Below are 22,722 nucleotides of genomic sequence, written 5' to 3'. Positions count from 1 at the left end.
TTTTATAGGCTTTTGCTTTATTGCCGGTCACTCGCTTGTCAGGACAGTGCGCACACCTGATGATAAAGGTTTGAAAAACATCGTAGCTTTTGCGACAGGGTCGTGCGATCTTCTACTCGCAGAGCAAACAGATGGAACAGTGCATACGAGACACTCTATACATTTCTGAAGCAACAACTGCGCTATTTAAACCGCTTTACTATCACCTGTGCAGGTGAGGATAAGATGACAACTGCACTCTCATAGAAGCAGATATATCTCTCATCCTGGACCAGCAACTTCCAGTTGTGGTTAAAAATTCAAATGAATAGCATGGCATATATTATTTTAAATAATAATTAAATACTATTAAGTGATTTACAATGCTTAAAAAAAAAAATAATCAGTTAAGTGATAGTATTCAGTGTGTTTTGATGGAGAACCAATATTTTTTTCTTTTGCTTTTAAGCGATTTTTTTTTATTTTTTTATAAGGTTCTAAAGAAAGAAACTGAAAAACTGAGATACTCTTTTAAACTATAGAACCATTTATTTAATCTTGTGGATGTTCCATGTTTTGTTCACAGCTCATAATGAATGTAAAAGGCCACTTTATGTAATGTGACTCCTCCTGATTTTTTAAAAAGCTGTTAAATAAAAAGCTGAAAGGGAAAAAATAAATTTGGAAGAATCTGAGCAAAAACTGCTACGCTGCAATTTACTTCAACTCTATTGACGTGGTGTCTTATACCATCGACTGCTCCTCTCAAGATGTAGGTGGAAGGTCATGAAACTTAAGGTGATTTTGAATGAGCTTGATATTGTCACCCCTCAAGTGACTTTTATTAAAGGCGAAAGGATACTTCGGTGCCACTATATCTTGAGCATGATGCAAATTTCGTCATCTGCACAGTATGCGTGGACTGTCCGCGTGCAACGTTTTTCTAGACTGACACCTGGCAGATTATAAAATGGACAACAAAATCCTGTAGACTTAAACTGAAGGATGGACCTCACATCTAGGGACCAGAATATCATAGAGACTTGGCTGGCCTCTTTTGATTTGGGCTAGTAAGTAACCACCTAGCAACCACCCAGAATACCATAGCAACCATCCACAACACTCTAGCCTTATTAGGGTCAGTTATGCAAAGACAAGCACCACTCAGATTTTCTTTAGAAAATGAAACATCTAGCTATTGTTGTTTTTATTGAATGCAGTCACCAGTGTACCATTGTCTGTATCCAAAACCCCTGCAGACTCATTAAGCTAACAGTGCATGTGCTGTCTGTCAGCTTCTTATTGAAAGGCATGGGCACACATGTGCTTCTGCACAATTAGTATTGCTGTATTATTGTGAAGGAGCTGGATCCTTTAGCCAGAAAGGTCTTCTGACCTGCAGGAAGCCTAAGCTTTGAAGAGCACTCCCAAAGATTATTCCCTGCGGCATTAAACTTTCTGCAGCTCTGATCTGGGCTTGGACTAGTCAAATGCAAGCTGTACACTTTCCCAATACAGTACGGAGCCCCATGCGCTCCATGCAAAGTTGGCATCTCACAGAGTACTAAGACCATTACGTTTGAATAAACATACTGTGGTAATGGGCCTACCTGGAGACTCACAATTAAAGATATCAGAGTTTATACTGCACCAGAGAATGCTGTGAATTAGGGCTGAGCAATATGGCCAACAATATTATCACAATTTTTTTTTCCATCTCATTTGATATTGATATTTATCACAAAATACATTTCATACCATTAATGGGAGAGGAAATGCATTCCACATGTTTTAGATCTCAAGAAATGAATGTAAACATTACTTGTTTGTTTAAAAGTAAACTCCACCAACAAATGTTAAAGACTGAAATCAGTGTTTATATGGAGACCAACTGGTCCTCAGTATCCTCTGTGGGCTTGGCTTGGGAGGCACTTAAGGTGGTTCTTAGGGGTTGGATCATACAGTATGCCTCATTCATCAAAAAACCCAAAGCACGAGAACTCGTGGAGTTGGAAGAGAATATTAAAAGCGCAGAGGCAGAGCTGAAGCGCCGTATGTCAGCTGATGACCTCAGAGAATTGACCCGATTGAAATATAGATATAATACTATTTTGTTGCGGAAAGTGGAGTTTTGGTTATTCAGGGCAAGACAGTCATACTTTGAGTTGGGTAACAAAGCAGGAAAACTTTTGGCTAGATATATAAAGCAGAGAGAGTCTCTTTCTATCATTCCCTCAGTGAAATCTGCTGGTGGTGAAAGTTTGACCTCAGCCACTGATACTAATAATGCCTTTAAAGATTTCTATCTTGATCTTTATAGTTCCACATCTTCGTCTACTGATGAAGATATTAGAAACTTTGTGAAACCATTAGAACTCCCTAAACTGACGATTGAGCAAAAAAACTCTCTTGATTCTGAGATAACCTTGGAGGAGCTTGACAAGGTAATTAAGTCCCTACCTACTGGCAAGGCTCCGGGGCCAGATGGTTTTGCCGCAGAATTTTTTAGACCCCCTCTAGATTATATAGGCTTGGTCTTAAAGACACACCCACCTGCTGGCGATGCCAATCAGAAGTTGGAGACACAACCCATGTTTTTTGGGGATGCGTTAAGATCCAAGATTTTTGGTTAAAGATTCAGAATTATTTGCGTGACATTCTGGGCACTCAAATTTTACTTTGCCCCAGACTTTGCATTTTGGGCGATGGGGAAGTTATAAATTCAGGGGACAAATATATAAAAAATTGGGTTCTGACTGGCGTGATGATTGGCAGACAAATTATTTTAAGGGGATGGAAGTCAGACGGAGCGCCACCATTTCCGGAGTGGTGTGCGGAGATGGGGAGGGTGGCGGTTTATGAGAAGATGATAGATGGAAGGCTGGGGCTGGAGGACTTATTTTTCAGGAAGTGGGGTAGGTATTTGGCAGTTTTGGAGGACTCTAGTGGAAGGGATGAGGAGGGAGATGTTTAGTTTAATTATGTATGTTTATTATATATTTTATTTTTTATTTTATTGTTTGTGTGTGTGTATTATTTTATGTGACCACAGGGGTGTTATCTGGGGTAGGGTGGGGTTGGTGTTTGGGGAGGGATGTTAATGAGGGTTAAAAGTAAAATGTTGATTCGGTGTATATATGTTGTGTTTTTCTCTGTTATGTTTTTTTCTTTGAATCAATAAAATATGTTAATTACAGAAAGACTTCAGGGGTAAAGACCTGGGGGAAAAAAATAGTTTTCTCTAAATAATGTTTATGAGTACAGATAAAATTATTGAGCTTTACTGGTTTGAAATACTTAAAATAAAACTATTTTTATTTTATTGATTCTCTTAATGTAATTTTTGTCTAATCATAATAACATTCAAAATTAGAAACTCCCATTTTTGAGTAAATGCAGCCAACATTTTTTGCAATCCTTTTTATCTGGAATAACTAAGCATTCTTTATGCACTAAATGAAAGATTACACTGCTATTCTAAAAATAAAAGTGATTCTATTAAAGGTCAAAAAAAAAAAAAAAAAAAACTCCACAGGATAAGCTACCTTTTAAAGTATACTCCGTTTAAGATTTAGTCCTACATAAGGTGTGTGGCCTCCTTTCGATTAAATTTTGCCAAATTCATCATCTTCAGCAGATGTTTAACTCTACTGAAAGACTTTCTTGTGACGCTTCACAGTCCAGCACCATAAGCTGGATTGCCAAATGGCAATAAACATCACATGAAGAAGAAACACTTTCTTGCTTGTGTCAAGCAGACATACAGCACTTTGGATCATGAAAAAACTTTAAATAGTTCATAAGTAAACAGCAATGGTGTTGATGTCGGAGTTGTTGTTGTTGATAGCAGTATTGCATTTTCAGTACACAATGATATAATATTAGCCGCATAGCTAGTTAGCGGTCATGTCATGTTTCCATGACAGCAGGGCGAGGTAGCCACTAACCTGCTAGTACTTCCTAACAGGCTGATTTCATGACAGTGATTCAGTTAGCTAGTTGTGTGTACAACTTTGCCGAACTGCTTCTGTTTTTAGCGACACGTACCACAGGCAAAAACTCAAAAGTTTATCATCAATATCGAAAATGTATTTTTTCCAATAACAGTCGATATTGTGTTCTCGCCCAACCTTACTGTGAATCCATGAATTTCAATGGGAATAGTGCATTGCAAGAATGTCAAGGAAAAATGCAACCTTAGAAGGTCCGATTTATAAATAACTGAGAGAGCTGAGAGAGTTCTTTCATATCTATCCTAAGCAATATGGACATTATAACTGAAATATAACAATATGAATTGGAATCAAATCGGGAATTTATGAAACCAAATCGAATCGGGAAATCTGTATCAATACCCAAGCCCTAAGATAGAATTTACACTCACTGACCGCTTTATTAGGTACACTAGGGCTGGGCGATGTGACGATGTAATCAGAAATCGACGATGTCTTACAAAAATGCCGATTGCGAACAGATGATGATCGACAATATCGGGAAATGGCAAAACCATGGATCTGGGAAGTCCGCAAATATTAAACAGTGGCCAGGGTGTGAAACTAGCACCTGCCACCCTCAAAATATGACAAGGTTGAATCCATTCACAAGCTCCTCGTCCAAATGTATTTCATGCGCGGGTAGTTTTGCCCATCTACCTGCAACAGGCAGGTGACCTGTAAGATGTCTCACAGTGACACATAGCAAAAAATGCTGTTAGTCACAAAGACATGCGCTTGAAGAAACACACTTTATTTTATTTTTAAGAACAGACAAAAGAAAAGCCGTCAGTGCTCATATCTGATTCGCTGTTTGTTCAGAGGTGTGCAGCATGAGCCCGTCATGTGGAACAAGCGCATGTAAAGAGTTTTGCAAGAATAATGTCGTCTGTGAGAATGCTGAAAATGATCTCCAATCATAACGGGACAGGAGGTGCTGTGAGTTCAGTTCACTTTATTTCCACATGGGTAACATGCATTGTGAACGCAACTGCATGAACTGCAGGTTCAGTAGTATACAGTTGAAGTCAGAAGTTTACATACACTTAGGTTGAAGTCAATAAAACTCATTTGTTAACCACTCCACAGATTTCATATTAGCAAACTATAGTTTTGGCAAGTCGTTACTTTATGCATGACACAAGTAATGCATAAGATTGTTTCACTTTTAATTGACTATATCACAATTCCAGTTGGTCAGAAGTTTACATACACCAAGTTAACTGCGCCTTTAAAGCAGCTTGGAAAATTCCAGAAAATGATGTTAAGCCTTTAGACAGTTAGCCAATTAGCTTCTGATAGAGGTGTACTGAATTGGAGGTGTACCTGTTGATGTATTTTAAGGCCTACCTTCAAACTCTGTGCCTCTTTGCTTGACATCATGGGAAAATCAAAAGAGATCAGCCAACACCTCATAAAAAAATGGTGGACCTCCACAAGTCTGTTCATCCTTGGGAGCAATTTCCAAACGCCTGAAGGTACCACGTTAATCTGTACAAACAATAGTATGCAAGTATAAAACCATGGGACCATGCAGTTATCATACCGCTCAGGAAGGAGACACATTCTGTCTCTAGAGATGAACGTAGTTTGGTGCGAAAAGTGCAAATCAATCACAGAACAACAGCAAAGGACCTTGTGAAGATGCTGGAGGAAACAGGTAGACAAGTATCTATATCCACAGTAAAACGGGTCCTATATCGACATAACCTGAAAGAACCTAAAGAACCTAAAATTGAGTTTTATTTTATTTTCGTTAGGCAGCATAAGCTGTATAACCAAAACGCAATACAAACACAAATTCGATAAGAGCACATTTGGCAGCATTATTTTGGGAACAGAAGGGAATTTATTAGGCTTATTTATTTTGATTATTGTTCTCTTTACATTTATAATTATCTTTGTTTGGTGGTTAAATAAAAATATTTGATCACTTCGTTATTTTATTGGTTTTTTTCGTTTAGTTTAAAATGCAATTTGAATTTAGAAATGTCTTTTGTTTATGTTTTTCGTGTTTCAATAAATGAATTACATTTTTAAACCAAAATCAATAAAGCATAAAAATACCCTCGGCAGGGGGGTTGACGATGTAATCAGATATCGCGATATTTTGTAAGGCAGTTATCACTAAAATATTTTTTACATATCACCCAGCCCTAAGGTACACCTGTACACCAACTTATTCATGCGATTATCTAATCAACCAATCGTGTGGCAACAGTGCAATGCATAAAATCATGCAGATACGGGTAAGGAGCTTCAGTTAATGTACACAATAACCATCAGAATGGGGAAAAATGTGATCTCAGGGGTGGGTAAAAATATTGTTTTTCTATTAATTGCGATCTTCATCTCGATATCGATTCTTAAATCCCAAGATCGATCTTTCACTCAGTGCGCAACCCTCTACTACAGTGAGAGGAAATCACTCACATTTGCAACCAAATTTTGCACAATGCGACTAAAGTGAATATATTTGGCAACTGGCTGGTAAATGTTTAAATTTCACGCACCAGTAATTGCAGTTTAGTCGTGAAGCGTTCAGCAGCAAGATCCTTTCACAGCGTGTTGAGAGTAAAAGTTGTTCCATGTAATGTGTAATCAAGGACGAGATTCACGCAACCCATTTGTCATTGAATAATGTCTCTTTTAATACCCTTTCTGTTCTTTACATTCAGTTGTTGATCAAAAACAACTACAAAAAACATTTAATTTTAATCACGCATCGCACAGATGAGGTAAAGCCATTCGAGTCCTCTATAGTTAACATGCGCTCATTTAAAAGCGCTGTTTACAGAAATGCAGTTTTTTGTTAAAGAGGTTTTAGCACGTGTTCAGCAAATCAATGTAAATGCTCGTAAATAGTACAAATGATGAAAAAAGTAATAAAATATAATTAGTAAAATTAATATTTTCCTAATGTACCTAGTTAAAAGGTCCCCTGTATGATTAACAGCATTAGCTGGGAAATAATTTCTTTTATAGGTAAGCAAAAGGGACATTATAACTGAAATAAACCCATTTGAATCGAGGAAATTTGGATCAATACCCAGCCCTAATCACAGTGATTTCGACCTTGACATGATTGTTGGTGCTAGACGGGCTGGTTTGAGTATTTCTGTAATTGCTGATCTCCTGGGATTTTCACGCATAACAGCAGGGGTGGGCAACTATTTTGGTAAAGGGGCAAAATCGGCTTTAAGTAGTGCATAGGGGGCTACATTGTATTCCTTTTGAGATACAGTGTTCCGCGTTGATTTGGTTTTTGTATCTTTTAAGCCCAGAAATAGTTGTGTACTCAATTTTCTGAAGTGTATATGTTACTAATGGTACTATTCTGCAATTGCCTAAAGTTGTATTGCTCTACAAAGGTAGATACTTTTCTATCTGGCATTAAAAAACTGAATAAAGGTTGTGCTTATTATAAATTATTTATTTGACCATCTCTACTTCCCTGTTAATTTATTATTCAATTTAACACTCTCTACATCAGGGGTCTATTTTAATAAAAAAAAATTATAGAACTTTTAATGTTTGTCGCAAAGTGGGCTAGTTTACTTATTTTATTCTCAAATCATTACCTGTTTACACACTAAAAGTGTCATGATGCGGGTAGGGCTGGGCGATATGTAAAAATTATTTTACAGATAATCGGCTTAAAAAACATCGCGATATCCGACTACATTGTCAGTTTTATTTTGCTTTATTGATTTTGCTTTAAAAATTTAATTCATTTATTGAAACACGAAAAACATAAACATTAACCACCTTATTTAAACATTTACCACCCCCAATGTCTCCATTTGCGATCACGCAAGCATCCGTCAATGAAACCAGGTGGAAAATTACTAATAGCCTACAGATTAAGAACTAAAGACAATCATAAATGTAAAGATGATAATAATAATCATAATAAATAAGCCTAATAAATTCCCTTGTGTTCCCAAAATAATGCTGCCAAATGTGATTTCTTATCGAATGTGTTTATATTGCGTTTTGTTAATAAAGTTAATACTGCCTAAAGAAAATAAAATAGAACTCAATTTTAGGTTCAAGGTGAACGTGTCTTGTATTACTTTATGATTTAATCACTTTCTTCTTTGTTTCTTTAATACAAAGATATATATTACTGAACCTGCAGAGTTGCGTTCACAAAGCATGCCAACCGCATGGAAATAAAGCAAACTAAACTCACAGCACCTCCTGAGACGATTGCCAATAATTTGCAGCATTCTCATAGACGACATTATTCTTCCAAACAGTTTTCAGATGAATGAAACAGAGAAAAAAAAAAGGTGAAAACTCTTTACATGCGCTTGTTCCACGAGACAGGCTCACGCTGCACGCCAACTTGCGTTTGTTCCACATGTTACTTTTGGCAGCGCTGTTCAGAATGGGCCGATCACAATCAATGGTCACTCGTTGCGGATTAAAAATAAAATAAAATTATAGATTCTGCTGTGGCGGATTTCACTGTATCTTTGCAACTATCAGTTTTGATTACAAATTACTCTCCAGATTGTAAAAATTCTTCAATGAGATGTAAAACGTTCTGAGATTTGAATGCAGATCAATGGAGGATTCCGTTTTGTGAGCTGTCTAGTGCCCCCTTGTGTAAAGACAGCTTTGTGTCTCACAAAATAGGTTATTTCTGACAAAATGTGGGTCAATATCAAAATAGGGTGACATTTATTTTTTTTTACTAATTTTTAATACAAGCATTAGTGCAAGTGTGCAAAAAAGCAAAACCAAATTATTATTAATAATTTTAAAATAATGCTTGTCCCTTGATTTCATGCCATTGGTGTTATCAATGTTTAAAACTTTTTTTATAATTTTTTTTGTTTTAATATTTGTTTTAAATACAAAAAGTTGTGGAAAATAATTATTAAGGTCAAAGTTCAGAGGCTGCATATAGTGATTTTCCCAGCATGTTAAAAAGTTATTAATTCACAATTTAACTAATTTTTTTTTTTTTTTTTCACACAAATTTGGTGATGTAACCCATTTAACCCTCATTAGTGTTAACCCTTGCTAGAAAACATGGAACACAGCACATGAGTCTTATGGACTACTGTTTACGGACCCAGTTATTCATTTTTGTTGGAAACTGAAGTGCGTTTTAAGGGAGCGCACTACAATTGCACATTAATTTTGTCATGAATGAACCAGGAATTGTTACTGTAAGAATGTGTAATTAAAGATGCACATTGAGATTAGTTGTACTTGAAATAAGTGGTGTTTTATAAATAAATAAATTGAATGAATAAAATATTTTTATTTAAAATGAACAAATAAAGAATTTGTTTTAATGACATATCCAGCATAGTCCTTGAAAACAAATAAAAAAGTCATTGAAAGTCCTTGAATTGCACTTTGAAGCATTGGTACGAACCCTGTCTATACACACTAGAGACTGTTGCGCGTGAAAATCCCAGGAGATCAGCAGTTACAGAAATACTCAAACCAGCCCGTCTGGCACCAACAATCATGCCACGGTCTAAATCACTGATCACATTTTTTCCCCTTTCTGATGGTTGATGTGAACATTAACTGAAGCTCTTTACCAGTATCTGCATGATTTTCTGCCTTTCATTTTTTTCACATTTAGTTACACTGTTAACACTGTACACTGTTACAGCCTTATGCTAAAATGCTTTAAATTATTTTTTTTATGGAATTATATTTTTCAGTCTACACTCCATACCCCATAATGACAAAGCAAAAAACAGATTTTTGATAACTTTACAAATTATTAAATATCACATTATTACAAATTATTAAATATCAAACTGACATAAGTATTCAGACCCTTAACTCAGTACTTAGTTGAAGCACCTTTGGCAGTGATTACAGCCTCAAGTCTTTTTGGGTATGATGCGACAAGCTTTGCACACCTGGATTTGGGTATTTTTTGCCATTCTCCCTCAAGCTCTGTCAGGTTGGATGCGGAGTGTCGGTGGACAGCCATTTTCAGGTTTCTCCAGAGATGTTCGATTGGGTTCAAGTCCAGGCTCTGGCTGGGCCACTCAAGGACATTAACAGAGTTGTCCCTAAGCCACTCTTGCTTTGTCTTGGCTGTGTGCTTAGGGTCATTGTCCTGTTGGAAGGTGAACCTTCGGCCCAGTCTGAGGTCCTGAGTGCTCTGGACCAGGTTTTCATTAAGGATATCTCTGTATTTTGCTGCGTTCAGCTTTCCTTCAGCCCTGGCAAGTGCTCCAGTCCCTGCCACTGAAAAACACCCCCACAGCATGATGCTACCACCACCATGCTTCACCGCTGGGATGGTATTATACAGGTGATGAGTGGTGCCTGGTTTCCTCCAGACGTGATGCTTGGAATTGAAGCCAAACAGTTCAATCTTCATTTCATCAGACCAGAGAATCTTGTTTCTCACAGTCTGAGTGTCCTTTAGGTGCTTTTTGCAAATTCCAAGTGGGCTTTCATGTGTCTTGCACTGAGGAGAGGCTTCCTTCTGGCCACTCTGCCATAAAGCCTAGATTGATAGAATGTTGCAGTGGTGGTTGTCCTTCTGCAAGTTTCTCCCATCTCCACACATGATCTCTGGAGCTCAACCAGAGTGACCATTGGGTTCTTGATCACCTCTCTTACCAAGGCCCTTCTCCCCCGATTGCTCAGTTTGGCCGTGCGGCCAGCTCTAGGAAGAGTACTGGTTGTTCCAAACATCTTCCATTTAAGAATTATGGAGGCTATATATATATATATATATATATATATATATATATATATATATATATATATATATATATATGGCCTCCATTTGGTCAAACATTTTGGGTAGCCTTCCACAAGCTTCTCACAATAAGTTGCTGGAATTTTGGCCCATTCCTCCAGACGGAACTGGTGTAACTGGGACAAGGTTGAAGGCCCCCTTGCTCACACACACTTTTTCAGTTCTGCCCACAAATTTTCTGTCGGATTGAGGTCAGGGCTTTGTGATGGCCGCTCCAATACCTTGACTTTGTTGTGCTTAAGCCATTTTGCCACAACTTTGGAGGTATGCTTGGGGTCATTGTCCATTTGGAAGACCCATTTGTGACCAAGCTATAACTTCCTGGCTGATGTCTTGCCTGATGTTACTTCAATATATCCACATAATTTTCCTTCCTCATGATGCCATCTATTTTGTGAAGTGCACCAGTCCCGCCTGCAGCAAAGCACCCCCACAATATGATGCTGCCACCCCCATGCTTCATGGTTGGGATGGTGTTCTTCGGCTCGCAAGACTCACCCTTTTTCCTCCAAACATAACTATGGTCATTATGGCCAAACAGTAAAATGTTTTGTTTCATTAGACCAGAGGACATTTCTCCAAAAAGTAAGATCTTTGTCCCCACGTGCACTTGCAAACTGTAGTCTGGCTTTTTTATGGTGGTTTTGGAGCAGTGGCTTCTTCCTTGCTGAGCAGCCTTTCAGGTTGTGTCGATATAGGACTCGTTTTTACTGTGGATATAGATACTTGTCTACCTGTTTCCTCCAGAATCTTTACAAGGTCCTTTGCTGTTGTTCTGTGATTGATTTGCACTTTTCGCACCAAACTACGTTCATCTCTAGGAGGCAGAATGCTTCTCCTTCCTGAGCGGTATGATGGCTGCGTGGTCCCATGGTGTTATACTTGCGTACTATTGTTTGTACAGTTGAACATAGTACTTTCAGGCGTTTGGAAATTGCTCCAAAGGATGAACCAGACTTGTGGAGGTCCACAATTGTTTTTCTGAGCTCTTGGCTGATTTCTTTTGATTTTCCCATGATGTCAAGCAAAGAGTCATTGGGTTTGTAGGTAGGCCTTAAAATACAGGTACACCTCCAATTCTCAGTATACCTCCTATCAGAAGCTAATTGGCTAAAGGCTTGACATCATTTTCTGGAATTTTCCAAGCTGCTTAAAGTCTTCTGACCCACTGGGATTGTGAGAGTCAATTAAAAGTGAAACAATCTTTCTGTAAACAATTGTTGGATAAATTACTCATGTCATGCACAAAGTAACGACTTGCCAAAACTATAGTTTGCTAATATAATATCTGTGGAGTGGTTCAAAAATTAGTTTTAATGACTTCAGCCTAAGTGTATGTAATCTTCTGACTTCAGATGTATATTGTGGTTGAGATTTGATTGCAAAGAAGTTCCCACAATTCCTCCAAGGAGCATCTGATGCATCTTGTGAAAAGAGATTTGAGATTTAGTCTAACTGATTTGAATATGTGTTGGCTTAATGTATCTCTTACTGAATTATCTTGTGGTGTAAATGTACAGGAAACAATTGTATGTTTATTGGCTACCAGCTCATAAATTTGCGTCATTGATGGAAGCTCTTAAATGCCTTTTTCACATCCTAAATTTGAATGAAAGTTTTGTCTATAAGGCTCTAACCCTGCTCTTTCACTTTAAGGAATGTTTAAAAATCTGATGGTCTGAGAATCTGAAAAAAATGAAACAATTTTTTTCTTTAACAGCCAAAGGATGTGAATCCTGGCGACCTGTCTGTGTACAGCAGCTGAAGGAAGGAGTGCAGTTCAAACAAGCATGAGGCTACTGGTCTCCTCGCCACAACAACAAACACGCATTTCCCTTATGGAATTTTAACCCCAACAGGAGTACAGACTGCCTCGGTCCACAAACAATCAGGCATGAATGAACACACACAGATATAACAGCCCCTCCCTTTGGTTCAACACCAGAACGGTCCTTGAATAACGAGCAAAAAAGTAGAGAGATACCAAGAGAGATTGAGGGTCCCATGTGCCATTGGGCCGAGGGGCTTTCGCCATGAGCAGTACTCTGGGCAAAGATAAAGACTCTAAGGAGAGGGAACCCAAAGCTGAAGGGAAATCCAAAACCAAAGGGAAAGATGCCAAAGATGGGAAGAAAGACACAAGCGGTGCTTCGCCTGCGGTGGCCTTTACTTTGGATAGTACGATAAAGCGCCCCAACCCGCCACCTAGCACGCGCAAAAAATCCAGCAATGCAGAGGTCATCAAGGAACTTAACAAGTGCCGCGAGGAGAACTCAATGCGCCTGGACCTGTCCAAGAGATCCATCCATCTGTTGCCCTCCTCCATCAAGGAGCTGACCCAGCTGACCGAGCTCTACCTGTACAGCAACAAGCTGCAAAGCCTTCCGCCAGAGGTGGGATGCCTGTCGGGACTGGTGACGCTGGCACTCAGCGAGAACTCTCTCACCAGCCTACCCGACTCGCTGGACAACCTGAAGAAGTTGCGTATGCTTGACTTGCGGCATAACAAACTACGGGAGATCCCCGCTGTGGTCTACCGTGTCAGCTCCCTCACCACGCTCTACCTGCGCTTTAATCGTATCACCACAGTGGAGAAGGACATCAAGCACCTGTCCAAACTCACCATGCTCAGCATCCGAGAGAACAAAATTAAACAGCTGCCCGCAGAGATTGGTGAGTGACCTGGTGGTTAAAACTATTCCTTCAAAAACAGTGCACTATGTGAGTGGATATTTTAAAAATGAAAGGGATTGTTCACAGAAAAATGAAAAGTCTATTGTCCTTTACTCACCCTCCAAAACCTGTGATATTCTTTATTCTTTGGAACACAGAATAACAACTGAAGATTTTCACTCTACTCTTTATCCATGCATTGGAAAATGACATAAAAGAGCCATAAAAGTTCTATATTCCATATCTTCTGAAGGCTTTATGCTCTAAAATTTCTAGAGATTGACAGATATTTTTATTTTCTTCCAGCATTCAAGCATTGTTCCTTAATCTGATATCATTTTTGTCCCAAAGGTGTAACATTACATTAATTAAATTGAAGAGCCTTGGATGAGTGCATGTTGGAAATAAAATGGTTTAATATAATTCTCTGTTGGCTATGCTCTTCAGTCTTTTTAAAGTTGTCGTTCACCAGGTTGATGTTCAGGCATGTTCCAACAGAATAGCCATTATATTAACATTTACTATATAACTTTATTTCGCTATTAACTGTCATCTGCATAATTACAGCTCTGTGGAAATTTATGCCAAAAAGGCTGCAGACGCGTTGCTCACTGTAAAGCTAAAAAAAGCACATTGTTAGCATGTATTTCGTTAGACAGCCGCTATAATTTTGAACGACAAATCTATTATTAATCATTTTGATGCCCTTCGAGATGGAATCTGTAATCGCTACAATGTATTTGCACTTTCCTGTGAATGTATACTTATTCCAGTGAACTTGTTGTTTTTAGCCTATGAAACAACACCTAAACCTTTTTAAAATTGTAGCTTATAATGGACGATTACATTCATGCAAAATTATTACACTCCCTTGTCATTTATTTTATTTTCTCGGTTTGAAAACATTAGACTTTGTCAGTTTATTTAGCCTATTATTATTATTGTGCTGCTGTTGTTGTTGCTATTATTAAAATATTACGTATTAATTTTTAAGATTTTGCACATTATTAACTCTGTTGAGGCCTCTTAATAAATAAGTTAATCTGAGATTTTTTCCTACTTGAGTGCGAGCTCTATTTTTAACTCTTGTAATATACACTGATCAGCCACAACATTAAAACCACCTGCCTAATATTGTGTAGGTCCCCCTCGTGCCGTCAAAACATGCTTTGGAGATCAGCAGTTACAGAAATGCTCAAACCAGCCCATCTGGCCCCAGCAATCATTTTTTCCCCATTCTGATGGTTGATGTGAACATTATCTGAAGCTCCTATTCTCAGAGGCATCCACGTACAACTCACCACGTGCCCCACCGAGAGCGAGAACCACACATTATAGCGACCATGAAGAGGTTACCCCATGTGACTCTACCCTCCCTAGCAACCGGGCCAATTTGGTTGCTTAGGAGACCTGGCTGGAGTCACTCAGCATGCTCTGGATTCGAACTCGCGACTCCAGGGGTGGTAGTCAGCGTCAGTACTCGCTGGTTCAAATATGGTTTGAGTATTTCTGTAACTGCTGATCTCCTGGGATTTTCACACAAAACAGTCTCTAGAATTTACTCCAAATGGTGCCAAAAACAAAAAACATCCAGTGAGCGGCTGTTCCGTGGATGGAAACGCCTTGTTGATGAGAGAGGTCAACAGAGAATGGCCAGACTGGTTCAAACTGACAAAGTCTACGGTAACTCAGATAACCACTCTGTACAATTGTGGTGAGAAGAATATAATCTCAGAACGCTATACTGAGATGCGGGTTGGCGCTGTTTTGGCGGCACGAGGGGGACCTACACAATATTAGGTAGGTGGTTTTAATGTTGTGGCTGATCGGTGAAAAGGAGAAATGAAAAAAATAATGATTTAAAAATCAGTTCTGCATATCGGACACGTAAACATTCAAATTTATATCAGTTGTAAAAAAATCTCTACAAATTTCACTTGTGCTTATTGTCTCTTTGGTACAAGACATGCCTGAACAAATTGCATTTGGGCATCATTAATGCGATATGTCTTTAAGTTTGAATATGGGAAGGCGAGAATGATATTTTAGAGCTGTGTTTGAGGGGATTTTCAGCAAATAATGACTTAAAGGGATAGTTTACACAAAAATGAAAATTCTCTCATCATTTACTCACCCTTATGCCATCCCAGATGTGTATGACTTTCTTTCATCTGCTGAACTCAAATTAAGATTTTTAGAAGAATTACTCAGCTCTTTTTGTCATAAAATGAAGCCCCCAAAATCACACAAGTCAGCATAAAAGTAATCCATAAGACTCTAGTGGTTAAATCACTCTTCAGAAGTGATATGATAGGTGTGGGTGAAAAACAGATCAATATTTAAGTTCTTTTTTACTATATATTTTACTCTCCCTGCTCAGTCAGTCTCCACTTTAACTTTCACATTCTTCTTGTGTTTTTGGTGATTCACGTTTTTCATGCATATCGCCACGTATTGGGCAGGGAGAAGAATTTCTTGGGAAAAATGACTTAAATATTGATCTGTTTCTCACCCACAGCTATCATATAACTTCTGAAGATATGGATTAAAACAGTTGTATGGATTACTTTTATGATGCCTTTGTGGTTTGTGCAGGGTCGAAAGTTTGGAACCCATTCGCTTGCATTGTATGGAACATTGTATGGAATCTTAATTTGTGTTCTGCAGAAGAACACAAAAAAGTCATACACATCAGGGATGGCATGAGGGTTAGTAAATGATTTTCATTTTTGGGTGAACTAACCCTTTAAAGCTATCATATGGCTTTAGAGACCTCAAAAAGGTGATATGGTCTACTTTTGTGGTGCTTTTTTGTCCTATTTGAAGCCAGACAGCTGCTGGTCACTGTGCCCATGTTATTTGAGAAGGAGGGAAGGATATTCTGCTAAGCATCTCTTTTGTGTTCCACAGAAGAAAGATATTCATACAGGTCTGGAACAATGTTAGTAAATGATAACCAAATTTTTATTTTTGGACAGCAATTCTTTTAATTCTTAGTCTGTTTCAACTGTCCATTAAAGGTGATGTAAGTGATGTAAGTGATGTTAGAAGTTCTGGAACTTCCGTCAGACTTGGCCACCATTTTAGACATGCCCCCTTTTCCCAAATCCCGCCCTCCAAAGACACAATTGTGCCATTGGGACCGTCACCAAGCAGTAGTGCATCCTCTCACGGTTGTCAAAAACAACACTTGCAAAATAGCGCCTTCAGTTGACAGCTGTTATGTATCTGAATGTGGCATTAAACCTGAATGATCCGCTTCAACTACTACAATCTCAGCTTCCTTATGAGAATAATTGACGAGCAGAAAGCACATCCAAATCTTCTGATATGCTTATCAAATAATTTGACAACCGCCCGTGCCCACATTTTTATTTGTTGTTTACAGAGTGCAGGACATATGGATACCATTAAAACTTACCTTACAATTACAACTCCTAATAGTAATAGACAATAATAATGTAGGCAATTGACTGACTTCAACGTGAAAATCAGTGTATTCAGTCACTAATATAAATAGTAATATCGGAATGTTCTGGGTTGTTTTGTAGGTGAGCTTTGTAACCTGATTACGCTGGATGTAGCCCACAACCAGTTGGAGCACCTTCCTAAAGATATTGGCAATTGCACTCAGATCACCAACCTCGACCTGCAGCACAACGAACTTCTTGACCTACCTGAAACTATAGGTGAGGATCTATTCAAGATGGAGGCGAAGCTTTTTCCTTTACAGTTTTTGCTTTAGGTCACTTATTGTTTTTTTAGAAATTAAATAGTATTTCAGAAAGGCCTAATTTAGTACAATGGATCAGTGGCCTTGCATGCCAAGAGATTATAGGATTATTTTGAAAGCTGTTAGTAGATCAACTGTTTTTTTTTTTTTAATTTTTTTTTTTTTTTTTAAGGACACTTTACGCATCGACCCCCGTTTACACCTGGTATTAAAATACATCTCCTGTGACCACATAAATAACTATGTCAGTGTGTTACTGCATGACATTGAAGAGCAACAAAGTCATTAAAGAAAGAAAGCGTGAAAAAAAAAAAAAAACAGCACGCTGTTTCTCCCAGATGCATCAGAAATAAAATGTAAGCACTATTACTGTCGTTTACCATTACATTACTGTTTACATCTCAAATGCGATTTGGTCACATGAATTTTTGACTACCTCCGTATGTGGTTCAAAAATATTTTGGACCCCATTTAGACCATTATGTAGCGCTGACCACATGTGATCGGATCACCAGAAATGCATCTTAATACCAGGTGTAAACGGGATCATTTAGATCACAAACTGAAGCATAACAGTGAGTCTGTGTTTATCATGTTACTTCACTGTTGCAGGTAACCTGTCAAGTATAAACCGTTTAGGCCTGAGGTACAACCGTCTATCAGCAATCCCTCGATCTTTAGCCAAGTGCCGAGAGCTGGAAGAGCTCAACCTCGAAAACAACAACATCTCAGTGTTACCAGAGGTGAGTCTTATGCAGCCTGGCTAGATTTCAGAACTGTCGTGCTCTTTGCTTTTAATAATTAGCATTATTATATTGTCAGTGCTGACTGTGTGCCATTGTCCATTTGTCTTCTCTATTCTTTGTCGCCCATGTATTACATACATTTTCCTCCTTAGGGGCTGCTCTCCAGCCTGGTGAACCTGACAAGTCTGACGCTGGCACGGAACTGCTTCCAGTCTTACCCAGTGGGCGGCCCGTCCCAGTTCTCCACCATCTACTCTCTAAACATGGAGCACAACCGTATCAACAAGATCCCTTTTGGCATCTTTTCCAGAGCCAAAGTGCTCAGCAAGCTCAATATGAAGGTTAGAACACATTTTCTGGTTCATGGGAGGTCACTGTGAGTGCTGTTGAACATGTGCAGCTCACAAATTTGATTTCATATTGAGTGCAAGCATCGCTAATATTGGTCATACTTTGGTAAGGGATTTGAACAAACCCTTAATATTAAACTTTGACACTTGTCTGTAGCACAAATGGATTTGGAACATGAACAACACCTCAAATAGAATGGCTTTTTGAGGAGAGGTTTTCTATTAGTTTTCCAAGTGATCAGACTGATCTGATTTTCGCCTTGTGGATGATAAAATGGGCAAATAAAAGTCACATTAGACGGGCATTGAAGGAGGGACCCAAGCCCTATTTAAGGATCAGAATATCATAGAGACATGATTTTTGCAAATGACTTTTGTTAAATTAGCTAAGAAAGTTGGTTTACTTGTCTTTCAGTTCATTTGAAACTATTTTTACAGGACAACCAGCTAACGTCCCTCCCGCTGGATTTTGGGACATGGACCAGCATGGTGGAGCTGAACCTGGCAACAAACCAGCTCACCAAGATTCCAGAGGACATCTGTGGACTTGTGTCTTTAGAGGTAGCATTCTGTTTTGCTATTTCTTTCTACATTGTTTCCACATTGTTGTTTTTCTATAGCAGACAGACACATTGAGATTTAGTTGGGCACAGGGTCTCATGTTGTTCAGGGTCATTATTTTAGCTCATTGTTTTGATTTTGTTTCTTTTAGGTCCTCATATTGTCCAACAATCTCCTGAAGAAGTTGCCTCAAGGGATTGGGAATTTACGGAAATTACGAGAGCTTGACTTGGAAGAAAACAAACTGGAGTCTCTCCCGAATGAGATTGCCTACCTTAAAGATCTACAGGTAGGACAATTGTATCATTGCTCTGATCCGTAGCAGATACCTTATAGCTGTGTTCCAAAAACTTACCTTATTGTCTGCATTGGCAGCTGCTTTCTAAGGAGGCATCCTAACAGAAATGGAAACTTTCAAGTAATGGATGTAAAGTTTCACCATCGATCGTTGTGGAATGAATGATCAATTAATCAGTTAATTGTTAACATTAATACCACAAAATGCACATGGAGGACTCCAAATAATATGTGCATGTAGCCTGCTGTTTAAATATAATTAACATTATTACACTTAAGAAATGCAAGTATTGGCATTGTCCTCTAATATTCTTTGTTCAGTGTAGTTTAATACATTTAGGCTGTGTTTAGTACAAATGTGTCAATTGTTTAATTACTGTTAAAGAATTACTGTTAGTAATAACTTGTAAACAAGATATATAACTCGTTTACAAATTTAAGTTCATTAAAACTTCACGTTGTGGATCGTGGGATATTTTGGACCTTTGGACATATTTTTTATTTGAAATTAAATCATAACACGTTCCTTAAACACAGTAGCCGTGTGTAGCACCTGATTGTGCTTTCCCAGTGATCACTGATGCAATTGTAGGTTGGGATGAAACAAGGAGACCAGCAGATCAACTGTGCTTGTTTTTATATTGTACTTTAACACACTATCATGTGTTTGAAGAAAACATAATGTTAATTTATAGAGAAACGCTACAGCACTGATTACACTGGCTGTGTCTCGTTTGGAAGGCTGCATGCTAGGTAGGATGCGTCCTTTGAAGGCTGCAGTATGCCGAGCATCCTCCTTTAAACAAGTCTCGTTTAAACGAGACGGCCTTCGTAGGACAAACGGAAATGTAACGTAACATGGAGAATGTATGAGGTAAAATTTAGGAGAGTTATAATGATGTAAAGAGAAAAGAAAATAGATTTTACATGTGTACTTTTAGTCTAATACTTATTTGAATTATATATTAATATAATAGTATATATCATACTCTGCACCCATCTACTGATGAAGGATACACCTCATGCATCCTCCGAATTCCAGTGAAAGAAGGTCGCATTCGAAGGCTACATTCGAAGTGTCCTACTTGCTTTTATGAAGCCTCTGATGTATACGGCCGATAAATGCGACATCCGGAGGACTCAGCTTTCCAAACGAGACACCGCCATTGAGCCCGCTTCATCTTCATCTATGCCGTTCTTCTTCTCTGACACGGACAAGACACCACTCTAGCGGTGGATGACTGTATAGATAGCCTTATCAAAGTCTGCTGGCATGGTTACTGAACACATTAGTCCTAAAATTAATTAATGATTGATATGCTAGGTGTAGAAAGGAAGTCCCGCCTTACAGTTAATCAACTCGCTAACACGCATGGGCATTAGCTAGAAAAGAAGGGAAGATTATGTTGTAGCATAATATGAGGTAAAGAAGAACAATTTATGATTCCAATATTATCACATTTTATTGCTGATATGAAATGTTCTTTTTTTTTTCTTCTTTTTTTTTTTTATCCCCTTTTCTCCCAATTTGGAATGCCCAATTCCCACTACTTAGTAGGTCCTCGTGGTGGCACGGTTACTCACCTCAATCCGGGTGGCAGAGGTCAAATCTTAGCTGCTTCCGCTTCTGAGACTGTCAATCCACGCATCTTATCACGTGGCTCGTTGTGCATGATACTGCGGAGACTCCGCACGTGGAGGCTCATGCTATTCTCCGCGATCCACGCACAACTTGTCACGTGCCCCATTAAGAGCGAGAACCACTAATCGCGACCACGAGGGGGTTACCCCGTGTGACTCTACTCTCCCTAGCAACCGGGCCAATTTGGTTGCTTAGGAGACCTGGCTGGAGTCACTCAGCACGCCCTGGATTCGAACTCGCGACTCCAGGGGTGGTAGATGCCGTCAATACTCGCTGAGCTACCCAGGCCCCCCTGAAATATGTTCTTTGATCGTAATCTTCACCAACTGTTTTTGAGATTGTTCCCCCATTCAAGTAGATAGGAGCTGCACTCTGGTTTTACATTAGCATGCTGCTAAACTAACAATGCAAACATTAGCATGCTGCTAAACTAACAATGCAATACTCTACTCTTTAGTAGTTATAACAATGTGATAACTACACATTGCTGCCTAAGAATTTGGCCAAAATGAGCTGTCTTGTATTGTTTGGAACAGTCTTTGCAAATGGAATGTGCCTTTGATGCCTAACATTGCCTTGTAGGTTGGCAGATCACTAGATTTTGGAACAAAGGTAATGTGTGTGCTTGAGTGAGTGTATAACTGAGATTGTGCCAGTGTGACTGATTGGATGCAGATCGCTTTGGAATTCTGAGTAATTTCTCATCTTTATTTGCAGAAACTTGTGTTGACCAATAATCAGCTGACCACTTTGCCAAGAGGGATCGGTCACCTGACCAACCTGACATACCTGGGTTTGGGAGAGAACCTACTGCAGCACCTACCTGAAGAGATTGGTATGTCGTTACTGCTGCCCTCAAAAAATAAATGAATATAGAAACAAAAAAAGGGCTGTGCCAATACAATCAAATATCAATATATCATCATCCTTCTTTTGCGATATTGATATTTTAGATCGATATTTGTATCAATACTTTTTTATTTGTGTGTTGAAGTTACTTTCCTACAATTAATGAAGCAGGTCGCGTAATGGGTGAATCTCACGATTCCCGTCAAGAATATGGCCTGGTCGTATTTAACACAAATCAATGCAAAATAATTACAATTATATTTTGCAAAAAGAAATTTAAGCCTAGATTTAGGACCATCGTGATTTCTTGCATTTCTTGCACATTTTACTCCCAATTCTATAATGAACATTTTGACTAAAATACATCGATTACAGAAGAAGGATTTCAACATTATCCTCTGTTGGGTGCTGGGACATATTGGTCTGGCAGTAAATGAAAAAGCAGATACAGCTGCAAAAGAGGCATTAAACTTGGAGATCTCAGAATGTCTGATACCGCCCTCTGACCTCAGGCCATTAATAAACTCGTGTATCACCAATAAGTGGCAATCAGAATGGAATGAGTACGACAGCAATAAACTATACGAAATAAACCCCAGGGTCCAAAGCAACTACTCTCAAAATTTTAAATCTAGGCACGACCAAATAGTGTTTACCAGATGCTGACTGGGCCATTAAAGACTAACACATGCATTTTTACTGACTGGTGAAGATCCTCCCATATTTATACCTTGCCAAACCCCTATGACCATCAAGGACATTCTGTTGAACTGTGAAACCTTTGGAACTACCAGAAACTGCTTCTATACAGAGACTTCCTTAATAAACATTTTTAAAAAAGTACCATCTGAACAGATTTTACAGTTTTTGTCTTGTATAAACTTAAAGTGTCTTATCTAATATTGCAAATATGTATTGACGAACCTTTGTTTGCCATGTGAATAGCCTAGATGCTGACATGGCGTTAAAACTAAATAAACAAACAAACTCCCAGTTCTCATTACCGTAAAGCGTCCAGACATTTTTCTTTAACTACTTGAACTATTACTTTTTTCAATGATGGTTCTCATTACTGTAACAAAAATGCTGTTGTAAAATATTTTTTATTAAAATCAGCTAAAATAAAAGGCAGTACCAAGGAAGTAC

At 38.5% G+C, this 22,722-nt stretch overlaps 1 protein-coding gene across 4 annotated transcripts in view; it reads left to right on the top strand.

Annotated features, from left to right (window-relative positions):
- Positions 1-22,722, top strand: part of LOC127438945 (leucine-rich repeat protein SHOC-2) — a 35,184-nt gene that overhangs the window by 7,372 nt on the left and 5,090 nt on the right. For all 4 annotated transcript variants that reach the window (XM_051694880.1, XM_051694882.1, XM_051694881.1 and 1 more), the window contains exons 2-8: positions 12,446-13,398; positions 16,950-17,087; positions 17,744-17,874; positions 18,030-18,218; positions 18,666-18,788; positions 18,940-19,077; positions 21,445-21,562. In XM_051694880.1, coding sequence (XP_051550840.1) covers positions 12,759-13,398; positions 16,950-17,087; positions 17,744-17,874; positions 18,030-18,218; positions 18,666-18,788; positions 18,940-19,077; positions 21,445-21,562 — 1,477 coding nt within the window. In that variant the 5' untranslated portion in view covers positions 12,446-12,758. The remainder of the gene's footprint in view (positions 1-12,445; positions 13,399-16,949; positions 17,088-17,743; positions 17,875-18,029; positions 18,219-18,665; positions 18,789-18,939; positions 19,078-21,444; positions 21,563-22,722) is intronic.

The sequence above is a fragment of the Myxocyprinus asiaticus genome, chromosome 50 (assembly GCF_019703515.2).
Source record: "Myxocyprinus asiaticus isolate MX2 ecotype Aquarium Trade chromosome 50, UBuf_Myxa_2, whole genome shotgun sequence".
Taxonomy (NCBI): domain Eukaryota; kingdom Metazoa; phylum Chordata; class Actinopteri; order Cypriniformes; family Catostomidae; genus Myxocyprinus; species Myxocyprinus asiaticus.
Note: the sequence above shows the minus strand (reverse complement) of the source record. Positions and strands in the feature narration are given on the sequence as shown.